Source organism: Centroberyx affinis, unplaced genomic scaffold (genome assembly GCF_046629955.1).
Source record: "Centroberyx affinis isolate AG114_WGS23_722 - 3 ecotype Tasmania unplaced genomic scaffold, CSIRO-AGI_Caff_v1 ptg001655l_1, whole genome shotgun sequence".
In the NCBI taxonomy this organism is placed as follows: domain Eukaryota; kingdom Metazoa; phylum Chordata; class Actinopteri; order Beryciformes; family Berycidae; genus Centroberyx; species Centroberyx affinis.
Window position 1 is genome coordinate 58,873 of NW_027280085.1, and position 22,792 is coordinate 81,664.

The 22,792-nt window shown below is 41.0% G+C and overlaps 2 protein-coding genes across 2 annotated transcripts; both read left to right on the top strand.

Annotated features, from left to right (window-relative positions):
* Positions 1–6,994: 6,994 nt before the first annotated feature.
* On the top strand, positions 6,995–12,615 carry LOC139651409 (excitatory amino acid transporter 1-like). Its single transcript, XM_071528309.1, has 9 exons — positions 6,995–7,133; positions 7,264–7,401; positions 9,732–9,936; positions 10,063–10,105; positions 10,682–10,962; positions 11,055–11,288; positions 11,391–11,585; positions 11,690–11,824; positions 12,405–12,615. Exons 1-9 carry the CDS (start codon positions 6,995–6,997, stop codon positions 12,613–12,615), a joined length of 1,581 nt encoding a protein of 526 aa, XP_071384410.1.
* A 4,830-nt stretch (positions 12,616–17,445) lies between these two features.
* LOC139651415 (sepiapterin reductase-like) lies at positions 17,446–22,107 on the top strand. Its single transcript, XM_071528317.1, has 3 exons — positions 17,446–17,781; positions 19,252–19,542; positions 21,917–22,107. Exons 1-3 carry the CDS (start codon positions 17,448–17,450, stop codon positions 22,105–22,107), a joined length of 816 nt encoding a protein of 271 aa, XP_071384418.1. The 5' UTR covers positions 17,446–17,447.
* Positions 22,108–22,792: the final 685 nt, after the last annotated feature.

The window sequence follows — 22,792 nt, forward strand, 5'->3', positions numbered from 1 at the left end:
GACTTTGCTAATATCACCTATGATGCGATCGGTAAACTTAACACTGAGGTTAAGGGCAATCGCATGATGACCCTTCAAAATAGAGCTGCACTGGATTACCTCATGGCTGCTCATGTGTACTATTATTGGCCCAGAGTGTTGCACTGACATCCCCGATGAGACCAAAGCTGTAAGTAACGATCTGGAAAGACTCAAGAACATTATTGCAGATCTGCAGGATCATAAGCCCACATCATGGGATCCTCTGGCTTCCCTGGTTGGTTCTTTTGTGTCAACAATCATCATCTATGTAGTCTATGGTCTGGTTTTCCTACTATGTATTATTGCATTTTTCTCCTGTGTTAAGAAGATCTGTTCCACATGGGGTAGCTCCATTGGTAGCTCTGTCAGTAACTGCTGTAACCACTCCACACAGCCACACTACCATGATGGTGGCTATTCTAACTCCTAAACCCGTGGCTGACAATTTTGTTAATATGACTAATGACCAAGACTATGTTGACTATGATGGTGATGATGATGATTACACTCTCATGACAATGCTACGGTTTGTGCTATGTTTCCAACTACTGTGCATTCACTCTATTGAAAATTGACACCTTAAGGGTTTTTGTCCTGAATGTGGATTTATTAAGTTTAGATGTCCACTTGGTCTTTTACTCGTCCTTAGTCAATTGGGGGAGGAGATGTTTGGCCAGTGTGTACATCTTTATGTCTGTTGACCTCCATTTTGTTCATTACCTCCGCCAAGGAGGTTATGTTTTCGGTGCCGTTTGTTTGTTTGTTTGTTTGTTTGTTTGTTTGTTTGTCTGTTTGCAGGATTACGGAAAAATTACTGGCCCGATTTTCATGAAATTTCGTGGAAGGGTGTAGCATGGGCCAAGGAAGAACCCATTCAATTTTGGAGCGGATCCGGATCCGACTCACGAACAAGCAATAATAGCATGAACCTTGGCGGAGGTCTGCGCTCTCCGAGTGCCCTTCTAGTTTATTTTGTTTTAAATTTAACTTCAGTTGCTTGGCTGACATATGGAACTCATAAGACATATTGGGGAAGAGATTATCTGTAACCATATATCTTTATATATCTCATTTGTTTTTTGTGTATCACAACCTATATACTCATCAATATACTATCAAGATAAATTTGTAATCAGTCTGGTGTTTCTCCATTGGACACTGGGTCTGGACTTAAACAGGAGCCTACTTGTCAGAGTTTTTTTAAATTCAAATATATATTATATATATATATATTCAAATTTATATTACAGTGCTATCAATTCTGTATGAGAAAACCTCTCAGAGTGCTCTCACAATTACATTTTCCATCTTTCGCATCTGCGTCCTTGAGCAAGACACTGAACCTGTGCCTGTGTGATCACTGTAAGTCACTCTGGAAAAAATTAAAATAAAATGTAAACTATCATTGCTGACAGGCCATATTCATTAATATCGCTCACCTTTCATTCACATTGCTCATGCCAAACACCCTTCATATACTGCTGGAAAGATCTGGTGAATGATTGTTCGACAAATGACAGATGGCATTTTGGTCTGAATCATATGATAAAACTTCAAAGAATAGGAAAACTTTTTCAGGATTATTGGTCGGGTAATGTGTGGTCATGTACAATATATAGACTATATATAGACTAAGCCAAAAAGAGACAAATGTTGTTCACATCAGCACTCATATTCTCCTGCAGTCTTTGTGAATACAGGACCTGGATCTGAAGAATAAACAAAGAGCCTCAAAAAGACCAAACTCACCTGTGATTGGTAGTTGACAGATTCAGATATTTCATATGCACAGATTTTGTGTTCAGTGTTACCCTCGTAGTCATTCGTTCATTTTTAAGAACTTTGCAACATTATTTGTAACCTGACATTTTACAATCTGTCAAACTTAAAAGAGCAAGATACTTCTCGGTGTAAAATTAATTTTATACAAGGTCATCATTACATAATGTGTATAATTTACATTTTGGGGAATTTGGGTGACATTTTTAAATAGAACCACTAACAATGAGTGTAACACGAGAATAAACTTAAGTTCAGAGCCCTCGTCCCTTGACAGTGGATGTAAAAAAATTATTCCTGTGCCCTAGAATGATCCTGTAAGATAGAAAAAAATGAGAGAGTTTAGAGAGAGGTACAAAGGAAGGAAGAGAAAAGTGGTACAAGAGTGGTGATCAAGATGCTGTAGGGAAAGTGGCCAGTAGTGGCAGAGCACTGGGCATGGGACCACGACCTGGAGGTGTGGGGGTGTATGGGGGTGTAGGACAATGGTCTGGAGGTATATAATAATAAAAGATTAAACGTTATTTATATAGCACCTTTCTTAACAGTGTTACAAAGTGCTTCACAAACCAAAAAATCAAAATACAGCAGTAAAACTGAATAAAAACACTAAAGAAGGATCAGAAAACAGAATAAAAAAAAGTAAAATATAAGCAAAAGAGGACATGAATTTAACAAGAGTACCATACCATACCAGAGTAAAGTACATTGCAGCAGGGAAAAAAGGGAAAATAAAATCATGTACAACAATATTTAAGTCATCAAAAGATAAAAAGAACCACACTTTTGAGATCTTCTTGAGTTAGAAGAAACAAGACTGAACAACATTCTTAACTTGATAATTAAAACAGCAGCAAATAACACCCCTAGATTTCTAGCAGCCTACTTAAACCTGGGGTAGGCAACTTATTTTTTGGGTAGCTAAAATGCTATAGCTAGAATGGCTCGCTTGCTAAACCTTGCATCTTCCATAAGCTTAAAGGTGCAGTGTAAGGGTGTCAATCAAATGGAGGCGTATAAGTAGGGAGGAATTTAAAAAATGAGGTTGTGTTCTGATAGGATTTCCACCCTTCTTATGTGGGAAAGTAGTTTTTAATCCCTCCCCAGCAAAACCTCTTGGCTCAGGAAAAATCAGCTGATAGGCTTGTTTCAGTGTAGAGACAACTTCTTGCAGTTTCATGTTGTTTTTTACACCCAACTATAACTAAAAAAATGTAATGAGAAATACCATATTTTAGTTGGCTAAAACTATATTCAACCTGGGCCTTAAAGTGAGCTAGAATACGAGAATTTGTGGGACATACAACTGGGTGTCATCTGTATAAGAGTGAGAAAGTATAGGCTATCATATCTGCAAATGACATGACCCAAAGGGAACATGTATATTAAGAACAGTAGGGGGCCAAGAATTGACCCTTGAGGACCACCACAAGTAAACTGAGCTATAGAGGATGAGGCATTTAACAACAGGAAAGGTTCTATTAGAGAGGTAGGAACATAATAGATCAAGAGCAGAGCCCTTGAGTCCAACTCATGTTTCAAGATAGAATGGTGTGGCCAACAGTATCAAAAGCAGCACTCAAATCTAACAGGACCATCATTTGGATCATTTGTGTGACCTTAACAAGAGCAGTCTTAGTACTATGGAGAGCTCTGAAAGCTGATTGATAATTTGGAGATGGGTCTGTAAGAAGGAGGGGATCTAAATTAGGTTTATACAGTAAGGGCTGGACTATGGCATGTTTAAAACAAGAGGGAAAGATGCCGGTGGCCAAGGAACTATTAATAATCGATAAAATACAAGGACTAACGGTTGCAAGTATCCCTTTTAGAAATGTTATAGGAATAAAACGAATAAAAAGGAATTAAAACTGGAGGTGTGCAAAGGTGAGCAAGCCTAAAGCATGACGTTTGAAATGTGTAGCCCCTTTAACAGACTGAACTAGATTGAATGACTCAATATGATCTAAAAACTCTTGAGAGAGAGGACGAGAAAAACAACAGACATGAATAATGAAATAACCAAGAAAGAGTACTCTATCATATTTAGGCCTAACAAGAGACAAGAGCTCAGAAAATTCATGAATGAAATAATTTTGCATAGGAGGTCTATATAATAGGATTGAGGAGCAGGCACGCAACAAATATAATATACATTCTTCCTGTTGAGAGCAGAGGGTCTAAACAATGAGATCAATGAAAATTTGAGCCACTAACAATAGAAGCAATGAGAGAGGGACCTTCAGTGACTCAAGATGGTGAAATATCAATGTAGAAGACGGCGGGTTAGTCACACGCTTACTACCTTGGCAGTAGGCACAGGGAGTGAAGCACACTGACAGTGAACAGCGATGAGGTTATTTGGGTTAACAGTGCGAACAGATCAAACATGACTGTTATTTGAGCAGATTATGACAATTTAAAGGATATAGTAGGGAATGGTAGGAGTTATCTAATAGATTAATTACCTGAAGCTGACGGGATGATGTGCCATTTCCCACACGACACAACTGTCACTGAGAAAAACAGGAGTCATGGAAGGAGAACAGTCTCGGTGTGTATGGCTATATGGGAGTGACCTAGGGCTGGACCATGGACTGGAGGTATTTGGGGTGTAGGACTGGAGGAGTAGGACTGGAGGTGTGGGAGTGTAGGACTGGGGGTGTGGAGGTGTAGAACTGGAGGTATGGGGGTGTAGGACTGGAGGTAATGGGCTGTGGGGGTGTAGGACTGGAGGTATTTGGGGTGTAGGACTGGAGGTATAGGGGTGTAGGACTGGACGATGGCCTGGAGGTATGGAGGTGTAGGACTGGACCATGGCCTGGAGGTATGGAGGTAGTTCTGGAACATGGCCTGCCCTGGAGGTATGGAGGTGTAGGACTGGAGGTATAGAGGTGTAAGACTGACTGGACCATGGAATGGAGGTATGGGGGTGTAGGACTGGAGGTACGGGGGTGTAGGACTGACTGGACCATGGACTGGAGGTATGGGGGTGTAGAACTAGACCCTAACCCTAACCCTCTAGAGCAGGGATTGGCAACTATGTGCCATGGAGGGCTGAGAGTCTTAAGGTTTTCATTCCAACCAAACACTACAGCAGGTGATTTAATTGATTAGCACACTTTCAACCAGAGACCATGTTCGGAATGGAATACTACTCGCACTATACACCCTACAAGCATCATGTAACTCTATGGCACATGTAGTATGTTTAATATGGTAGTATCCCATTTCAAACGCAGCCAGGGAGGAGGAACTAATCAGTGAAGTCACCTGCTGTAGTATTTGGTTGTAATGGAAATCTGCAGACTCCTGGCCCTCCATGGCACATGGTTGCCTTCCCCTGGTCTAGAGGTATGGGGTGTAAGATTGGAAATACATATAATAATTTACAAGCACTAACCCCTGTGGACATCTCTGAAATTGTCCCACATTAAGCCGATTTGGATCACTAACATAAATCTACGGTTCAATAGAAATATTTCATTCAGTAATCTGACAGTTACCAGGGAATTGTGTTTGTAAGAGGCAATGTGACCTGATTTGTGGGGTATTCTTCACTAATTATATTCCGTTTCACAAGGGAATATTTTTCCATACAGTGAGGTCACTCATTACTGCACAAGTTCTACTTTTTTCAGCTAATTATAATAGTCTTTCTGGTGTGTCATTTACTCTGTGGAATTACCTTGAACTATAACAGATCCCGAGTGAGATGATGTGTATCATTTCAACAGCAGTCCAACTCACAACTCAAACCTGGTTGTTGTTACAGGTTAATGCCAGAAACAATTCTTTATCTGTGTATATGCCGTATTTTTTCTAATACAGGCTAATACAAATGGTTGAAAACACAAAACGGGAAAGGGAGGTAGGGACGCAGGGAGATAGGAGGAGAGAAGATGAGAGCAGAGGAAGACATCACAGTTTGAGCAGATTACTCCTCAATGATATAATCCTATGATGATTTACATAATAACGCGTAAAAAAGTTTTTTGATACATCTGGGCCTCACCTGAAACTGTGTCACAGGGCTAACAACGTTAGTGAGGGAGGACTCATTGCAATGCCCTCCGAGTGTCTGTCTCCCTCTCTCTCTCTCTCTCTCTCTCTCTCTCTCTCTGTATGTCTCACCTCCCTCCCACCTTTTTTTCAATTACAGTAGGTGCAAGTGAGCTTCACTTCAGCTCCGTCTCCCAGTCAGTCGCTCCTCTGAAACTCTCAGCAACTCAAGCATCAGTCCTGTACTTCCTACCTGGACCACTGCTGCTTCGTCAGCCTGCCTGACCTACCTCAACCCTGAAGTCCTCCTTATTGATTTTTAAAGGAGAAATACCACCACTGGCAAAAGGTATGTGTAAATCAACCATAATTTCATTTTTTTAATGCATTAATTATTTACCAGGGTACTAATTGTTGGCATTGCACTGGATGTTAAATAAGGAAATGGCAATTATATATTTTGAAATCAAATGTTCTATTGCTATGAACTGGATCCATAGGTGTCACGTTATCATTATATATGACTATAATTTTGATCATGTGTCTTTTGTTGAGTTTTACCATAGAAATGAAAAGGAATGTATAGGGAGTCAAGGCGAAAAACAAGTTTTCTTTATGGATAATCTATGTTTTCCTGTGTGCTGTTGTACATAAATGAATGAGTACGTTGGTAATCAAGGGTTCCAATGATTTTATAATGTCTACTGGATGAATAAAATATTATGTAGTCTAGACTAATTTGGCAGGGCATGTTAGATAGGCTACTCAAGTGCATGGATTCATGTTTTGGTATTCAGGAGGTTTTCATGTCAGTCCATCATGAAAATTACTTGACAATTTGAGATTGAATCTTGAAAAAGTTTTTTTTTCGGCTCCATAAGCACTTATATAATCCAAATGTATTGAAAGAGGACAGTGGGATATGAGTTCAAGTGTGAAAATATATAGTAATTCACAAAAAGATACACACACTATATCGTTGTAGCCACCTGTGCAGAGCTTTCTTTTTTTTCCATATCACACAAATAAACAGTCAGTATCAGAGTGAATGGCTTTGAGCGTCATGTCCAATGTTTCATCTCTTCCCCAGTAACTCTAACCAGATACGACTGAGAGAATTAGGCGGTCAGCAGTCTATGTCCACACATTGCATTTTTCCATTTGCAGTAATGGGTACACTTTGGTTTACAGGATGCAGCGCTTCAGGGAAGGCATCCACATACGCACCATGAAGGCCAAGAGGAAAGTGGAGGAGATCTCCAAAGAAGATGTCCAGGCCTTCCTGAAGAAGAACGCCTTTGTGCTCTTTACAGTAGGGGCAGTTATTGTAGGTAGGTATCCCTCTCTTCGCCAAATGGGGAAGCCTAAGACTTGATTCAGAGCCAATTTTACCTCAAATACCCTGTTGATTGTGGAACATGTTTTTTCTCTGTTTGTTACTGTCTTATATTCCCTTCGCAGGTGTTGTCCTGGGGTTTGCACTGCGCCCCTACAAGATGTCGTACCGAGAGGTGAAGTACTTCTCTTTCCCTGGAGAGCTGTTAATGAGAATGCTTCAGATGCTTGTTCTGCCCTTACTGATCTCCAGTCTTATCACAGGTACGAAATATCATACATGATCATAACTGTAAGCCTATCTGTATATGGATTTCTTATGAAATCTTGTCCTGGGTCCAAGGGTCTCTTTTTGTCCTTTAACAAAAAAAGACATAACTTCAAGGGATCTTCTACATGGCAACCGTCATGTGACCTGTGTCATGTGATCTTGAAATGCACAATACTTTCTGACTGCTTTTCTATTAATAGTTCAGACTGATCTTCCACTTTTCTACCACCCGCTAACTGCCTCTGTTCCTTGGTAGAGACACATGGGTGACTTGGGGTTCAAGAGAGTTTCATCTCAGCTCTTTTTTGTAACCCTGCTTCAAAGAAACAACTGAGTAACTGAGTAATCTCTTTAGTCCTGTAAAAGTGGATGCACCGGCTCATTTGAGGTTTCTATGGTGACACAGAGATGCACGGAGAGAGAGAGAGAAGAGTGAAGGGCGAGAGGGTTTCGTCTCAGAAGGTCCCACAAAGGAGATCAATCAAAGATTCAAACTCTGTAAGACCAACCTTGATTCTTTTTTGTATCTGGCTCAAAATCCCTCTTTCTCATATCAGGCTGGACACTTGATGCTAAACCAATTATTTTCCTCTGCAGTGGATTCTACAACATTCAGCCACCAGCTAGTTAAGCTGTAGTGTAGCACAATGACAGGTAATACATGTAGGGCTTCCTCAGTGCTGGGAAAGAGGGGATCTCCAAGAGTGGTACTGACAACTCTGTAGACACAGTTCACAGGGAGGTCATCTTAAAAACCCATTCATCTGTGTTGGCTGAGGAGGCCAACCTCACCCCCAGCTTCGTGATGAAGAGAGCCCCACTGTTCCACTAACAGACTAGACGTGTTTCAATTACAGCAAGCACTTCATCTCTGTGGCCTCTGACTGCAGAGGTTCTATTTTCATGATTTGCAGCACTGGGACGTGTCACCTCATATGCTCTTTAAGGCATTAAAGTTTCTAGCAAGGACTACTTCAAGAAGAAATGTGATTTTTTTTTTATAACAGTGTGGGTTTTTTTTTTTGTTATATTAGACCAATGTCTTCCACTCACATCTGCCCAACGTCCTGAATCAACAACTAGATGAGACATTTGAGAATTCAGTTGTTTTCTTGATGTTCATACCAGAAGGTTGTTTCTAAAGGTTTTTCAGCTGAGTGTTGTGCAGATGCTTTCATCAGCTGGTGACACACAGCTCACATAGTCACTATAGACCAATGGTCCAATTAAACTGAATAGTTCCACCGCTACTTAAAGCAACTGAGGTGTGCTACTGAAACTTCAGAAAAGAGCATCAACAGTGTATGACAGAAAGTAAAAAGTGTTTGGAAAAAAAAGGCTTTCATGAGGATAATGTAGACATCCTTGAATTACACCTCCCATTATTGCTGGACTGCAGTAATTGTTGAATTCCCATGGTTTCCCATTTTTTTAAAAACTAGCTTGTCTCCTCCCTGGCTGTTTAAAAGCGGCACTCTCCCCCTCCAATTCCAGAAAAAAACATACTAGTAATGGTGGAATCGATGAAGCGAGCGAGTAAACTTGTTAAACTAGTAAACTTGCTACCTACTACCTACTTGTCATTGTGGGACATGTAACCTTCGGCAGGAGAAAAATCTGTAAAGTGAGACTGGTAACCGGCTACACTTCTCCATAGGTACAGTTAGCTTAGTTGTTAGCATTTATGCACAGTCCTTCGCTAGGTCTGTCCTTTGGGGCCTCCGTAGTCCAGTCGCTTTGCTGTGCTTTATTTACAAATGTGTTGCGGTTTCTGTCACCCTCTAGTCAATCTCGGAACCCATCGTCTATTGGTCTGACGACGATTAGACTCCTGGGGCGACGGCCAATATTTCGGGGTTTCCTGTGCCAGCGGACATCTGGCCAAGACTTCCTCTTCCGTGCACCGGTGATTGTTTACAGTCCGATTAGCAACTTGAGATGCGAGAATGGAGTTGGAGTTGTGAAACAATCCGGTCTACGACCGGATTGTTTCACAAGTTTTTTAGGTCCAGACATTTCGGCTAATCTGCATATGAGACGTCGTCTCTCAACTCCAACTCCATTCTCGCGTCTCAAGTTGCTAATCGGACTGTAAACAATCACCGGCGCACGGAAGAGGAAGTCTTGGCCCGGATGTCCGCTGGCTACACCGGAAACCCAGAAACATTGCCGTCGCCCCCAGAGTCTAATTGTCGCCAGACCGATAGATGATGGGTTCTGAGATTGCCCTCTAGTGGTCGCAAAATTGCTTATTGCAGCTTTAATAATATGTTACTCATTGATTCATGAAGAAATAACAGAATTTCCACCTTCTATCCATCAGGTATGGCTGCTTTGGACAGTAAGGCCTCAGGAAAGATGGGCATGAGAGCCGTGATTTACTACATGACCACCACCGTCATTGCAGTCTTCATCGGTATCATAGTCGTCCTCATCATCCACCCAGGAAAAGGATCTAAGGATGAGTTTGGAAAGCAGCAGAAGATAGAGCAAGTCAGCCCTGCCGATGCCTTCTTAGATCTGATCAGGTAGCCTGCATATGGAAGTACAGTCACTGTGTGGTGGTGGAACAATGGCAGTCACAAAGTTTAACAGTAAATGGCCAACATCTAGTACCTATCACCCCTCAATCACTGTGCGATTTCTCATTTCAGAAATATGTTCCCACCAAACTTGGTCCAAGCCTGCACGCAGCAGGTGAGCTTCGCAATGAATATTTGCAACATTTGCTCTACTTTATATGCATTCATTCTTAACACAGTGAAATAACTATCAGTGTAGAGATTTCTCATGCAAACAAATACCGGGCTTTTCCAAATATACAAAGGAATCTGTCTGTGTGATGATTACAGTAGGAACAGGCTAACTCAGAATGTAAACTAAAAAACTGAGGGAGCCATTTGACTTACACTGGAAAGGATGTAAACGTCTAGTAGCAACAAAGGAGGAATCTTTGGCCTCTTTTCTCAGAGTTGTTGTGGACGAATTGAAGGTCGCGGTGGGGTCTAAGTTGGATTGGCGGGACATTGGCAGGGCAGCGACAGTGGCATGGTGATGGCGGGATAAGAGGGAGAGTCTGGAATCTGAGAGGAGGAGACCTCTAAAGGCAGGACTATACCGAGGCTTGAAAGAACGTTGGACCTTTAGGAAACAGGCATTCAACACAAAGCACCATTATCTGATTCATGAGGTTGAGATTAGTGCAGTGGTCTGTTTCAGCTCTGTCAAAGGGCACTGGTGTAACCTCGATCCCCTAATGCCCTCATCCTCCAGTTCAAAACCAAATATGGAACGCGGGTGGTTCGTCTGACGGTGACAGTGAATGACACCATCTTCAACTCAACCAATGCCACCCAGGAGATCATGGAGATCACCCGGGAGGAGGTGATCCCTGTGCCAGGTCAGGTGAACGGGGTCAACGCCCTAGGGCTGGTGGTCTTCTCCATGTGCTTTGGCCTCATAATTGGCAACATGAAGGAGCAGGGCCAGCTCCTCAGGGACTTCTTTGACAGCCTCAACGAGGCGATCATGCGTCTGGTTGCCATCATCATGTGGTAAGAACTTGATTTTCACGGAAGTTGTGTCAAAATGTGTCGCGAACGCACTTACCTTCCCCAGTAATGCGTCGTTCCTCTGCTCCCCTCAGGTATTGTCCTGTTGGCATCCTGTTCCTCATTGCAGGGAAGATTGTGGAGATGGATGATCTGACACAAATGGGCGGCCAGCTGGGCATGTACACCATCACGGTAATCATTGGCTTGCTGATCCACGGCGTTCTTATTCTCCCCACACTTTACTTTGTCATCACGCGGCAGAACCCCTTCATCTTCATCGCCGGGCTTGTGCAAGCTCTGATCACGGCACTGGGGACTTCCTCCAGGTAAACCGCATCCAGTCTACATCCATACCACACTTCAGCAACTGAATCACATTGTTCCCTTAAAATGTCCACTAAACCTGTTTCTGTCCCTTCGTCTCCCAGCTCAGCCACACTCCCCGTCACATTCAAATGTCTGGAGGAGAACAACAGACTTGATAAGAGAGTCACACGTTTTGTGTTGCCGGTGGGTGCAACCATCAACATGGACGGAACGGCGCTGTACGAAGCGCTGGCGGCCATCTTCATTGCCCAGGTGAACAATATGGAGATGAACTTTGGTCAGATCATCACAATAAGGTACGAATCAAGAGTACAGGGTAATCAATCAATTATTAATAGAAAAAATCCCAACAACAGGCACTGTAACTGTTTCATCGTATGCATGTTTCTCCATCAAAAAGCATTACAGCAACTGCAGCCAGTATCGGAGCTGCAGGCATCCCTCAGGCTGGCCTGGTCACCATGGTGATTGTACTGACCTCTGTTGGACTTCCTACCGATGACATCACTCTCATCATTGCAGTCGATTGGTTCCTGTGAGTCACTCTTTGCGCTGGCGACTTACAGTTCTAATCCTATGATATTATAAACATATGAACAACGTAATATTTGCACATACATCGATGTGCTGTGAATGCACACTTTGCCATATCTCTGCAACTGTAAGTCAAATCATTACGTGAATCGTCTCTCATTTTAAAGGTCAAACCCACCTTATCTACTACCACCTAGTGACACACTTGTCGTCTCTCCCTGGAGTCTTGTTCCACATCTTCCCTTTTGTATTGAATATTTTTTGCAATGAGTTTTAACATAGAAACATAATTAGGTTTCCCAAATTAATCATTTCAATTAGAATACCCTTCCCAGAAATTACTCAGCTAATTGGGGTAATAAGAAAAAAAACCCTTCTCTCCTTTAACTAGGATGGACCAAATATGAATGTCTGTCAAAGCTTCATGAAGACAGGCACCTTTCACACTGAACAGAATAAAGTGCAGCCTCAAAGGAATAAAAGCCCACATTTTCTTAAAGATGATAGGAGGAGTTATGAGTATCCCCCCCCCAACATGTCCGCTTATCATCCAAGCCTTTTGTTCTCTGTTTTCTTTCCAGGGACCGTCTGCGTACCACAACCAACGTTTTGGGCGATTCCATCGGAGCCGGCATCGTGGAGTTTCTGTCTCGACATGAGCTTCGCAGCAAAGACGTGGAGATGGGAAACTCGGTGCTGGAGGAGAAGGAGAGGAAGAAACCTTACAAGCTCATTTCCCAGGATAGCGATTTTGAAAACGACAAACGCCCACACAGTGAATCCAACATGTAGTGAAGTCCTTAGCATCAGTAACATCCATCAATATCACACAAGGACACACTAATACACACACGGCGACACATACATAAACTTATAACTGCTACTTTTTTGGGGGGGAGGGGGATCATAATTGTGTGATTTTGTTGTCAACATGTTTTCTCCCGCAGATGATTTTCCTTATTGTCGATATTTCATGACACTTTAGGTTCTTTTAAAGCTGCAATAAGCGATTTTTCTGATCAGTATAGGGTGACAGAAACTGCAACACATTTGTAAATAAAGCACAGCAAAGCTGCTGGACTACGGAGGCCCCAAATGACAAAGCTAGCGAAGGATAAAGGCTAACAGCTAAGCTAACCATACCTACGGAGAAGTGTCGCTGTTACCAGTCTCACTTTGCCAGAACTTTCTCCCACTGAAGGTTACATGTCCCACGATGACAAGTGAAGAGGCAGGTAGCAAGTTAACTAGTTGAACAAATGTTTTTTTTTCAGGAACAGCGAGGGAGGAGACAAGCTAGGTTTAAAAAAATTAAAAGCTACTGAGTGGGCCGGGAAGAGCTTTGTACCGGTACGGATTTTGACGCCAAGCTTTAGAAAAGAGGTGAAAACAGCAACACAGCTGCTGCTGTGTGGATATTGGTTTATATTATTATGTCTCAATGAAATCTCCACATAGCACACATTAGTTTCAGGACTGGTTATAAGGTCGGATATCGCTTATTGCAGGTTTAACCTTTGTTTCTTTATGGTCTTGTCCCAGAGGTGATGAATTTCTTACATTCCTCTTTCATCAAAAATGCCATTTGTTGCTTCTGTGCTGCAAATAGGCCTGGTAGTTTTTGTTTTGTACGTTGCTTTTCTTAATTAATATTTTAAAGTGTAATATCATATTGGCCTAGATCATTTAGACGTTGATGTGAAAGTAGGTTTTGACAGGGGATGTAAAGAAGATTTAGAAATTGACGACAGAACATATAAGCCCATTAACAAAGCACATGGCATGTTGCTGGGTACACAGCCATATAGTCATAGACTGAATGGTATAATGAGGAAATTGATTGGTTTTGAAAGTATTATGGATAACTTAAGAAATAATGTATTTAGACTTTTACCATTTTGCTACCTAGATATGCATAACTCAACTTTTTGTTAACAAATTTATATATCTATTGTCCCAACATTAGCTGGTTAATATTATGGTTATTACAGGTATATTACACAATATTAAAGTTGAAATATTAAAGTTCATACACTGGTTTCAGTAGTACAGACTCTCTCGCTTTCTGTCTCAAGCATACACACTAGTGCTGCACACGAGTACATACACACACATACACACACACACACTCACACACACACACACACACACACACACACACACACGTAACATATATTCAGGGCTCGACTGACATGATTTTCTTTTGTGAAAACAAACATAATAGTTTGAGAGTGAATTAAAACAAACAGATTATCTTTATTATCTTTTCCCTTTCATGTCAGTTGTCGGGGGTCACAGTGGTTTAAATAAACATGTGAACTGTTCCATCTGTCTTCTTTGCTGTCTTTATTGGAAAAGGTTATCATGTTGTGTCAATATTGTACAATGAATTGACCATTTGTGTTCTTGTGGGACAACAAATCAAACGCCTCTTTCCTAGACACAGAGCACACACTGCATGAAGGGCCCCAACTCCAATGAAAGGGCCCTACTGGCCTTAAAATGCATTGTGGTTGATTAGTTTTCAATCATATGAAGAGATGAACAGAATTGTCCAGTGTCTGCATGGAAAAATAAATAAAAAATAACATAGGCTATTTACAAAAAAAAAAAGTTTATATATATCATAAAACTATTTTCTATATTGTAAATCCTAACTGAAATTTCAATTCAAATTATTCACAAATATGCATCCATTTTACAAGCCATTCCATGCTCCTAATAAAAGTATAACCCAATACTATATATTTTAGGAATTAGTCTACAACATAGTACATTTTGTCATTCTTCCCAACTGAATTCTGTGTACAGAAAAGGTTTAGGCTAATGTTTATATCATTATATCATCAATTGACATGATAAGTGAGCAAACACCTCAGAGCTGGAGAACAGGTCGTTATGTATTGATCATGACACCTGGTGGTAAAACATGGTGCTACAACAGGGGTAGAGCTTTCTAGGTGACATACGGTAAGCGTTTCCCGGGGGGATTGGGAATTGCACATAACACCGCACATAACCCAGGACATCACATTTACATGGTACACACCTTAGACCACCGATCCACCGGGACACCCCTGGATTAATGCAATAGTTTACATGACACAATTTATCCATAAAAAAATCAGAAATCCAGTTTTGTCATGGATATTTGCAATGTGGCTGTCATACAGTGCAGGCAGTCTTCAGACAGTGTAGATTATGAGGATTAAGTTACATACATTTTACAGTTTGTAGACACTGAAATCACTAGGCAGCTGTAGGAGAGACCAGGTAACACGGGATAGTTGTAACACGTTAAATTCCCAGGCCCACATATGAAAAGAAAAGAAGCTCTGAAGAAAACTGGCAATTTTATAGACACATTTCTGATTTTGAGGTGAGTAATTTTTTGTTTTTTTGTTTTTTTTTGATAGCACAGTGTGTTTTTTTTCAGAATTATCAAACTTATCTCAAGATAATCAGCAGATTTTGGAGGTTAAAACTATATGGTTAGCTTATGCTAATGTTACATCGTGAGGCTGCCAGCTGTTTGATGGCAGCTAGGGTTGGGGATAGTTGTAACAGAAAACACACACATGTTTCTGTTCAAAGTGTCACACTGTGGTCATTACATTTGTGTTAAACTCATGCACACATACAGTGTTCTGTGAAAAATGGCAGCTAATTTGAAAGGTTAATATGAGCACAGCAAATTTATGACGTAATATATAATGGTATACTAAATACATGTGTTGTTAATGTTAAACATGCATGTGCACACTTTCTCTCTCTCTCTCTCTCTCTCTCTCTCTCTCTCTCGCACACACACACACACACAGAGGTGAAACTGCTCCACAACTGTAAGTTGATAGATTGTGCCATTATGATTTTACAAAAGGTGTTACATTTTACCACAAGTGTTGTTACAACTAACCCAGGATGTGGGGTATAGAATGTAACATTTCTCTCCCCGTCTTTGAGACAGAATAACTCTATCTATCTCAAATGAGAGAGGAGATATGGACAGTGTTACAATCTTCCCCGGTCTCCCCTATAGTAAATCTGTAGGGACAACACATTTATACATACAGACCCTCCTTCATTACTTTAAAGGGTAAGAATTGATGAAAAACATGAACATGGAGGCAAAAAAATGTATATGTCCATGTCTAATGTTATCAGTCTGTGTTGATGCCAGTGGATATTCCTACTTACTTATACCTAGTTGTTTCTCTTATAAGTAAGTAGCCTATACCCTTATAGCCTACTTATTTACAATGGAGAATTGAACTGTTTAGTGGACTTAAGATCCTCTCTCTATTTAACCATAATATTTACCAGACTAAACACATGTACTGCCCACATTGCCTCACCCTGACCCATTTTCCGCACTTCTCTCAGTTCTCTCAGTTTTCCATCAGGTACAGAGGATCGTATCTGTGGAACAAATGGACTCCCATTTCAAAGTATCCACCTCTGTTAATAATTATACGTAAATATAGACTGAGGATCCATCTGATGTCACTATAGTTGCGTAATCGTCCACACACTCACATGCACACACACAGACACACTTCTCACGCCCACACATCTAGGCCTACACATTCATTCACATTTAGTTGGTTTCCTTGTTGTCATTGTATGATTGTCTGTTTTTTTTTTTGTTTGGTTTGTTTTCCTAATTTTCTTTTCTTCCTTTTTTTTTCATCATTATTGTCAGATATTGTTTTCATTTTATGGTAATCAGGTGAGATACTATAAGAGTGTCATTTTTGTACGTTGCATTTATTTGTTACTATTTTCTTTGTGCAAAATAAATAAAACAAACAAAAAAAATGTTTGTTTCTTTCTTTTTGTATCCTTTTGTTCTGTAAGTTTAATGATCTTGGAAGTATTTGAGATGTTCCTTATTTTGTTATGTAGCTTACATTTTCATTGCTTTAAAAACAAACAAACAAACAGCCCTATGATTAATTACATAGTGAAATTAAAGACACTACAGGACAAATGAAGCACTCACCATTGATGCACACTCATGTCAATACATTTCAAATCATTTACAGTGTTGTCGTTTTGCATGTTCTTTTGTTTTATCATTGACTTAACCACTAAGAAGGAAGTTTTTTTTTAATTATTATTATTTATTCTTTTTAATTGTATCCGTAGAAATTCTATGTGGGGCCAGGGGTGGGGGAAAAATGTAAAAAAAAAAAAAAAAAAAAAAAAAAAAAGAGTAAATACAGTTAAATGAATAAATACATTTATGAAAAAAACAAAAAAACAAACAAAGATCTCTATGTGTTTTGGGGATTTTTGCTGTTTTTGGGCGCAGTTTTTTAGTCTGCATTATTTTATAGTATTATAGTTATAATAGGCTATAGCTAGTATTATGCCTTGGTCAGGTGGATTGCTTAACACCGGAGGTTATTTTGAGTTCATGGGTCCTTTAACGCCGGTTTTAACGTAAAGTGGGTGGAGAGTGAGTCGGGAGGCGTGTCTTCACGGATAAAGCCAGCTCGTGTAGCGGTTGTGTTTAGTCTAATCGTTAGGATAATACACATTTCCATTGGATTCTATCACTGTTTGCACTACACGGACTCTGCTCCGATTTCACTCGCGGGCATAGCAGCCTTTCACCGACAATGCAAGCCGACGTGTGTCCCGGGAAAGACCTGGGCCGGGCGCTGTGCATCATCACCGGGGCCTCCAGAGGATTTGGCCGGACGGTGTCGAGGGAGATCTCCCGCTTGTTCAAGCCGGGCTCGGCGCTCGTCCTGGCGGCCCGCTCCCGCGACGATCTGCGGGCGCTGCAGGCGGACCTGGCCGCGGCGGGGCCGGGGGCGGACGGGACGGGCCCGGCGGTTCAGTGTGTGGTGGCCGATCTGGCGGGGAAGGAAGGGGTGGAGAGTGTGATCAGAGCGTCCAAGGAGGCGGCTTCGGATGATATCGATCACCTGATATTAGTCAACAATGCCGGTAAGAGGGGAAGGGGATACCTGTTGCAGCCCAGCCCAGCAGTGGCGTGCACACACTCTGAAAGGGGGCAGGGACACGGGAGAGGGGTGGGGGGGTGGGGGGTGCTCCAGGGAGAAATTAAACAAAAACTGATTTACATGTCTTTAACTCTGATACTCCACAAACCAGTACTCGCTTAAAATAACCTTACATTTAATTATTTCATGCAAAATCCCCTTAAAATTCAGTTATTAATGGAGGAGATCCCATTAAAACCGCCTTAAACGCCCCTTAATGTTTGACTGCTTACTTTCTAATTTTATGTAAAATTCAGTTCTTTCCATTAATAACTTATTAATAACCCTGTAAACCTGCACAAAAAGCATGAAAAAACCCTTAATTAGCCTACTTAGTGTCTCCCTTATAAACCCATGATGCTAACCTTACTTTATTAAAGCTGTGTTATGTTTAATGGATAATTCATGTTTATGTAATGGAGAAATTAAGGACATTTCAGGGATAAAAGTGTAAAAGTTTGAGGCATAAAATGAAATGCAATATGAAATTAAACCACTTCAAATCAAATGTATATACAATCTGAACCTAAAGTACATGCAGTTTCTTCGTTTAGCAAGGTAGTTTCCTTTATCATTTTCCAGAAACTAAGAAAAAAATATTCCATACAAGATAAGAAAGCACTCAACCAAGTAAGTAGGTCTTTCTAGATTATGTCACTTGGTTTATACAAACTAAAGGTAGTGTTGGTATTCAGTAAATGTCTGTTTTCATCCACAAGTTGCACTGTTCTATCAGTTACAGTCAGTGCCCAACTTTTTTTTTGCCCTGAAGATTTCCAGGTGAAATTGCATCAGGCTGCTGAAAGTGAAGAGGCTTTTTGAGAATCACTTTACAAACCAGTAATCCCTTAAAATAACCTTACATTTACATGATTCACCCCTTAATTCATGCAAAATCTCCTTAAAATGAGTTAAGGGAGTTATTAATGGAGGAGACCCCATCAAAACCTCCTCAAACTCCCCTTAATGTTTGACTGCTTACTTTCTAATTTAATGAAAAACTAATGGAGACAGGAACTTTCCCTTAATAACCCATTAATAACATGTAAACCTGCACAAAAGGCATGAAAAATCCCTTAATTCCCAGTGTCTCTGTGAACCAACCCATGAATAAATCCCTTATAAACCCATGATACTAACCTTACTTTTTTTTTTAAAGCTATGTTATTTTTAATGGATAATTCATGTTTATGTACTGAGAAATGAAGGACACTTCAGGGATAAAAATGAAGGGGTTTGGTTTGTTAAGTTTGCCATGCTATTTTAAATATTTGTCCCATAGTAGTTGTAGGCCAGGGGAAGGAGCCGAGGGTCTTATGCTTTCAAACGATCATCAGACACACTCAGACTGTCCCAACATGCTGTCCCCGATGTGACCGTAACCCCCCACCCCCCCTTCCTCCCCCCCCCCCAGCCTCCCTGGGCGACGTGTCCCGCTACGCCACGGGCTTCGTGGACATGGCCGAGGTGGACGCCTACCTGTCGCTGAACGTCAGCTCGGCCCTGTGCCTCACGGCCGGCGTGCTCGGGGCGTTCCCGCGGCGCCCGGGCCTGCGCCGCACGGTGGTCAACGTCACCTCCCTCTGCGCCCTGCGGCCCTTCCCCTCCTGGGTGCTCTACTGCACGGGCAAGGCGGCCCGCGAGATGATGTTCCGGGTGCTGGCGGAGGAGGAGCCCGACCTCCGCGTGCTGAACTACTCTCCAGGTAGGGAGGGTGGGGGTGGGGTGGGAGGGTGGAATCCTTGAAATACCCAAGTTTGGGCTCGTTACACCCCCCAGTCCAAGCAGAACCTGACACTATTGTAGGAAAAGTGGGTCAGTGTCTTGAGTTAAGGAGCGGTGGTGCTGTAGGATCGTGGTTTCAGATAATAATGACACTTCTAATATGACACTTCCGAAGCCGGCATCGCACCACCGAAGAAGACTGAGGGGAAGAATTCCTCTCCCCCAGCCCGTGAATGAAAGCTGCGGCTAAAGTAAAAAACTCCACCCTCAGATCCTCTTGCACTGTTAGATATCATCGGTTTATGATGTTCAATGACCCAAATCTGAGAATATTTCTATTGTCAGATATGATTTTGTCCAGAATCCCATGACTATCTGTATTGTAGGTAGAGAGATAACAGAGAAACTATGATCAAAACAGTCATTCTTCTACATTCTCTATTTGTGTTCACTTCTTGTAAATGAAATAATGCTGAAGTTTAACAATTCATCAGTTTGCTGGGGGACCCCCTGGAACCCCCTCAAGGACCCCTGGTGGTCCCCGGACCCCATGTCGAGAACCACTGTTCTACTTGTTATTGATTTCCCAGAAGCTGTGGGTTAGATGGGTAGAGAGCGATAGTGATGGTGATAGTGATAGTGATAGTGATGGTAAGAGCAGGTGAGCGAGTTTTTCCAGTTGAGTGAGAGCTCCGCCCCCTTATTCAAAACTCACAACATGTCTTGCGGCTGCATTGCATTGTGGTCTATTGAGGCTGCTATTGGTGGAGAAACTGCTATCTCTGCTCTCTCTCTCTCTCTCTCTCTCTCTCTCTCTCTCTCTCTATGATGAATGTTTCCCTGCATGATCGGTTTGCTGATACTAGTGATGTTTTAGATCACTGAAAACACTGCATCACCAGTAGTTGTTTTTATGTTTATTTCTAACATCAGTGGTGAGAATTGTGTCTTATATGAAAGCACCTACGGATGAAACAGAGAAAAGTGTGAGAAGGTGGAACATGTCTTTTTTATGCTTTTACTTTTTTTATGCATATATGCCAATAACTTGACATGTGGCGTTCACTATTACCAGTAGGAAACAATTTTATCTGTCTGTCTTATGCATTTCTGTGTATTTCTGAAATCTGAAGGGCTGATTAGTTTTTCTTAGTCTGCCCCGATACATACTCGCCTAGAACAATGATTTAGTCCACATCCACACAGAATCTGATGAGAATATTTTTATTGTCAGATATGATTTTGTCCAGAATTCCATGACTATCTGTATTGTAGGTAGAGAGATAACAGAGAAATTATGATCAAAACAGTCAATCTGCTACATTCATAATGCTGAAGACCCCCCCCACTAGAACCCCCTCAAGGACCCCTGGTGGTCCCCGGGCCCCACGTTGAGAACCACTGGGCTAGAAGTCTCCTCGATGCCTTATGTCCCATCGTGCATACCTCTGTTTTGGACTAAGTCAGCTGGCTGTGGTTATCTTATACAATTCTTAACACCGTTTTTGAGGATAAGCCGAGGAATGAGGACAAACTTATCAAACGTATTTTGTTGTTTTGTATACTGTGCAAAGTCTTATGCACACTAGATTTTTATTTTTTATATGAATTTTGTCTCAGATGTTTATTTATTTGTGTTCTGCATTAGTGTGTCAGTAGACCGCTCTTATAGGATTTTTTTTTTTTATATTTAGAACCTTTTCATTTAATCATTTTTGAAAGCATCTTCACTTTACAGAATATTTTTTGGTAACACTTTATAATAACCATCATTAATAAATGGTAAATTGATAGTTAATTAAACTTTAGTTAATAGTTATTTTACTGTTAACAAACAATGAAATGATCATTAATAATGTTTACTAATTATTAGTAATGCTATAATTTATGTTATTTTATCATTCGTTTGTGTAATATAAAATCATTTGTTTATAAATGATATATTGTATCATAGCTTTTTACCCTTTTTACCGTCTCTTATCAGCTATGATACAATATATCATTTATAAACAAATGATTTTATATTACACAAACTAATGATAAAATAACATAAATTATAGCATTACTAATAATTAGTAAACATTATTAATGATCATTTCATTGTTTGTTAACAGTAAAATAAGTATTAACTAAAGTTTAATTAACTATCAATTTACCATTTATTAATGATGGTTATTATAAAGTGTTACCTATTTTTTTTACATGTGCCAAGACTTTTGCACAGTACTGTAGGCTGCAAATGATATTTTTCACAGTTTAGCACAATATCAGCACTATATTCCATTGCAGCCACTAAAGTGTGTCCTCTGTGTGTGTGTGTGTGTGTGTGTGTGTGTGTGTGTGTGTATACCCAGGCCCTCTAGACACAGCCATGCAGGCGGAGGCCAGATCCAGCACAGCCGACCCCAGCGTCAAGCAGTCCTTCTCGGCCATGTTCTCCCAGGGCCAGCTGCTGAGCTGCGAGGCGTCCTGCGCCAAGCTGCTGAAGCTGCTGCTGCGGGACGACTTCGCCTCCGGAGCCCACCTCGACTTCTACGACCTGTAAGGGGGGGGGGGGGGGGGACCTGTAGGAACCGGATCAGATCAGTCTCGTTTTAAAACGTTCTCTAGACAGGGAGAGAAGACCTCGACGAAATGCATGCAAAATCCGCTTAAAGTGAGTTAAGGGTGTTATGAATGAAGGAGACCCCATCAAAACCTCCTTAAACTCCCCCTCGATCCTGGGGCGAGAGGGGAAGAGGACGCGGTGTGGTTTTCAGGGCCTGATAATGAGCTGATGGTAGATGGTATGAATCGAATGAAACGAACCAGTAATCCCTTAAAATAACCTTACATTTATATTAATTCACCCCTTAATCCATGCAAAATCCCCTTGAAAATTAGTTAAGGGAGTTATTAATAGAGGAGACTCCATCAAAACCTCCTTAAACACCCCTTAATGTTTGACTGCTTACTTTCTAATTCAATGTAAAATTCAGTCAGACAGGAACTTTCCATTAATAACTCATTAATAACCTGTAAACCTGCACAAAAGGCATATAAAATCCCTTAATTACTAGTGCCTCTGTGAACCAACCCATGAATAAATCCCTTATAAACAATGATACTAACCTTACTTTATTAAAGCTGTGTTATTTTTAATGGATAATTAATGTTTATGTAATGGAGAAACGAAGGACATTTCATTTTCTCACTATTTAAAAAAGCTTAATTCAAAGATCTATATGTTT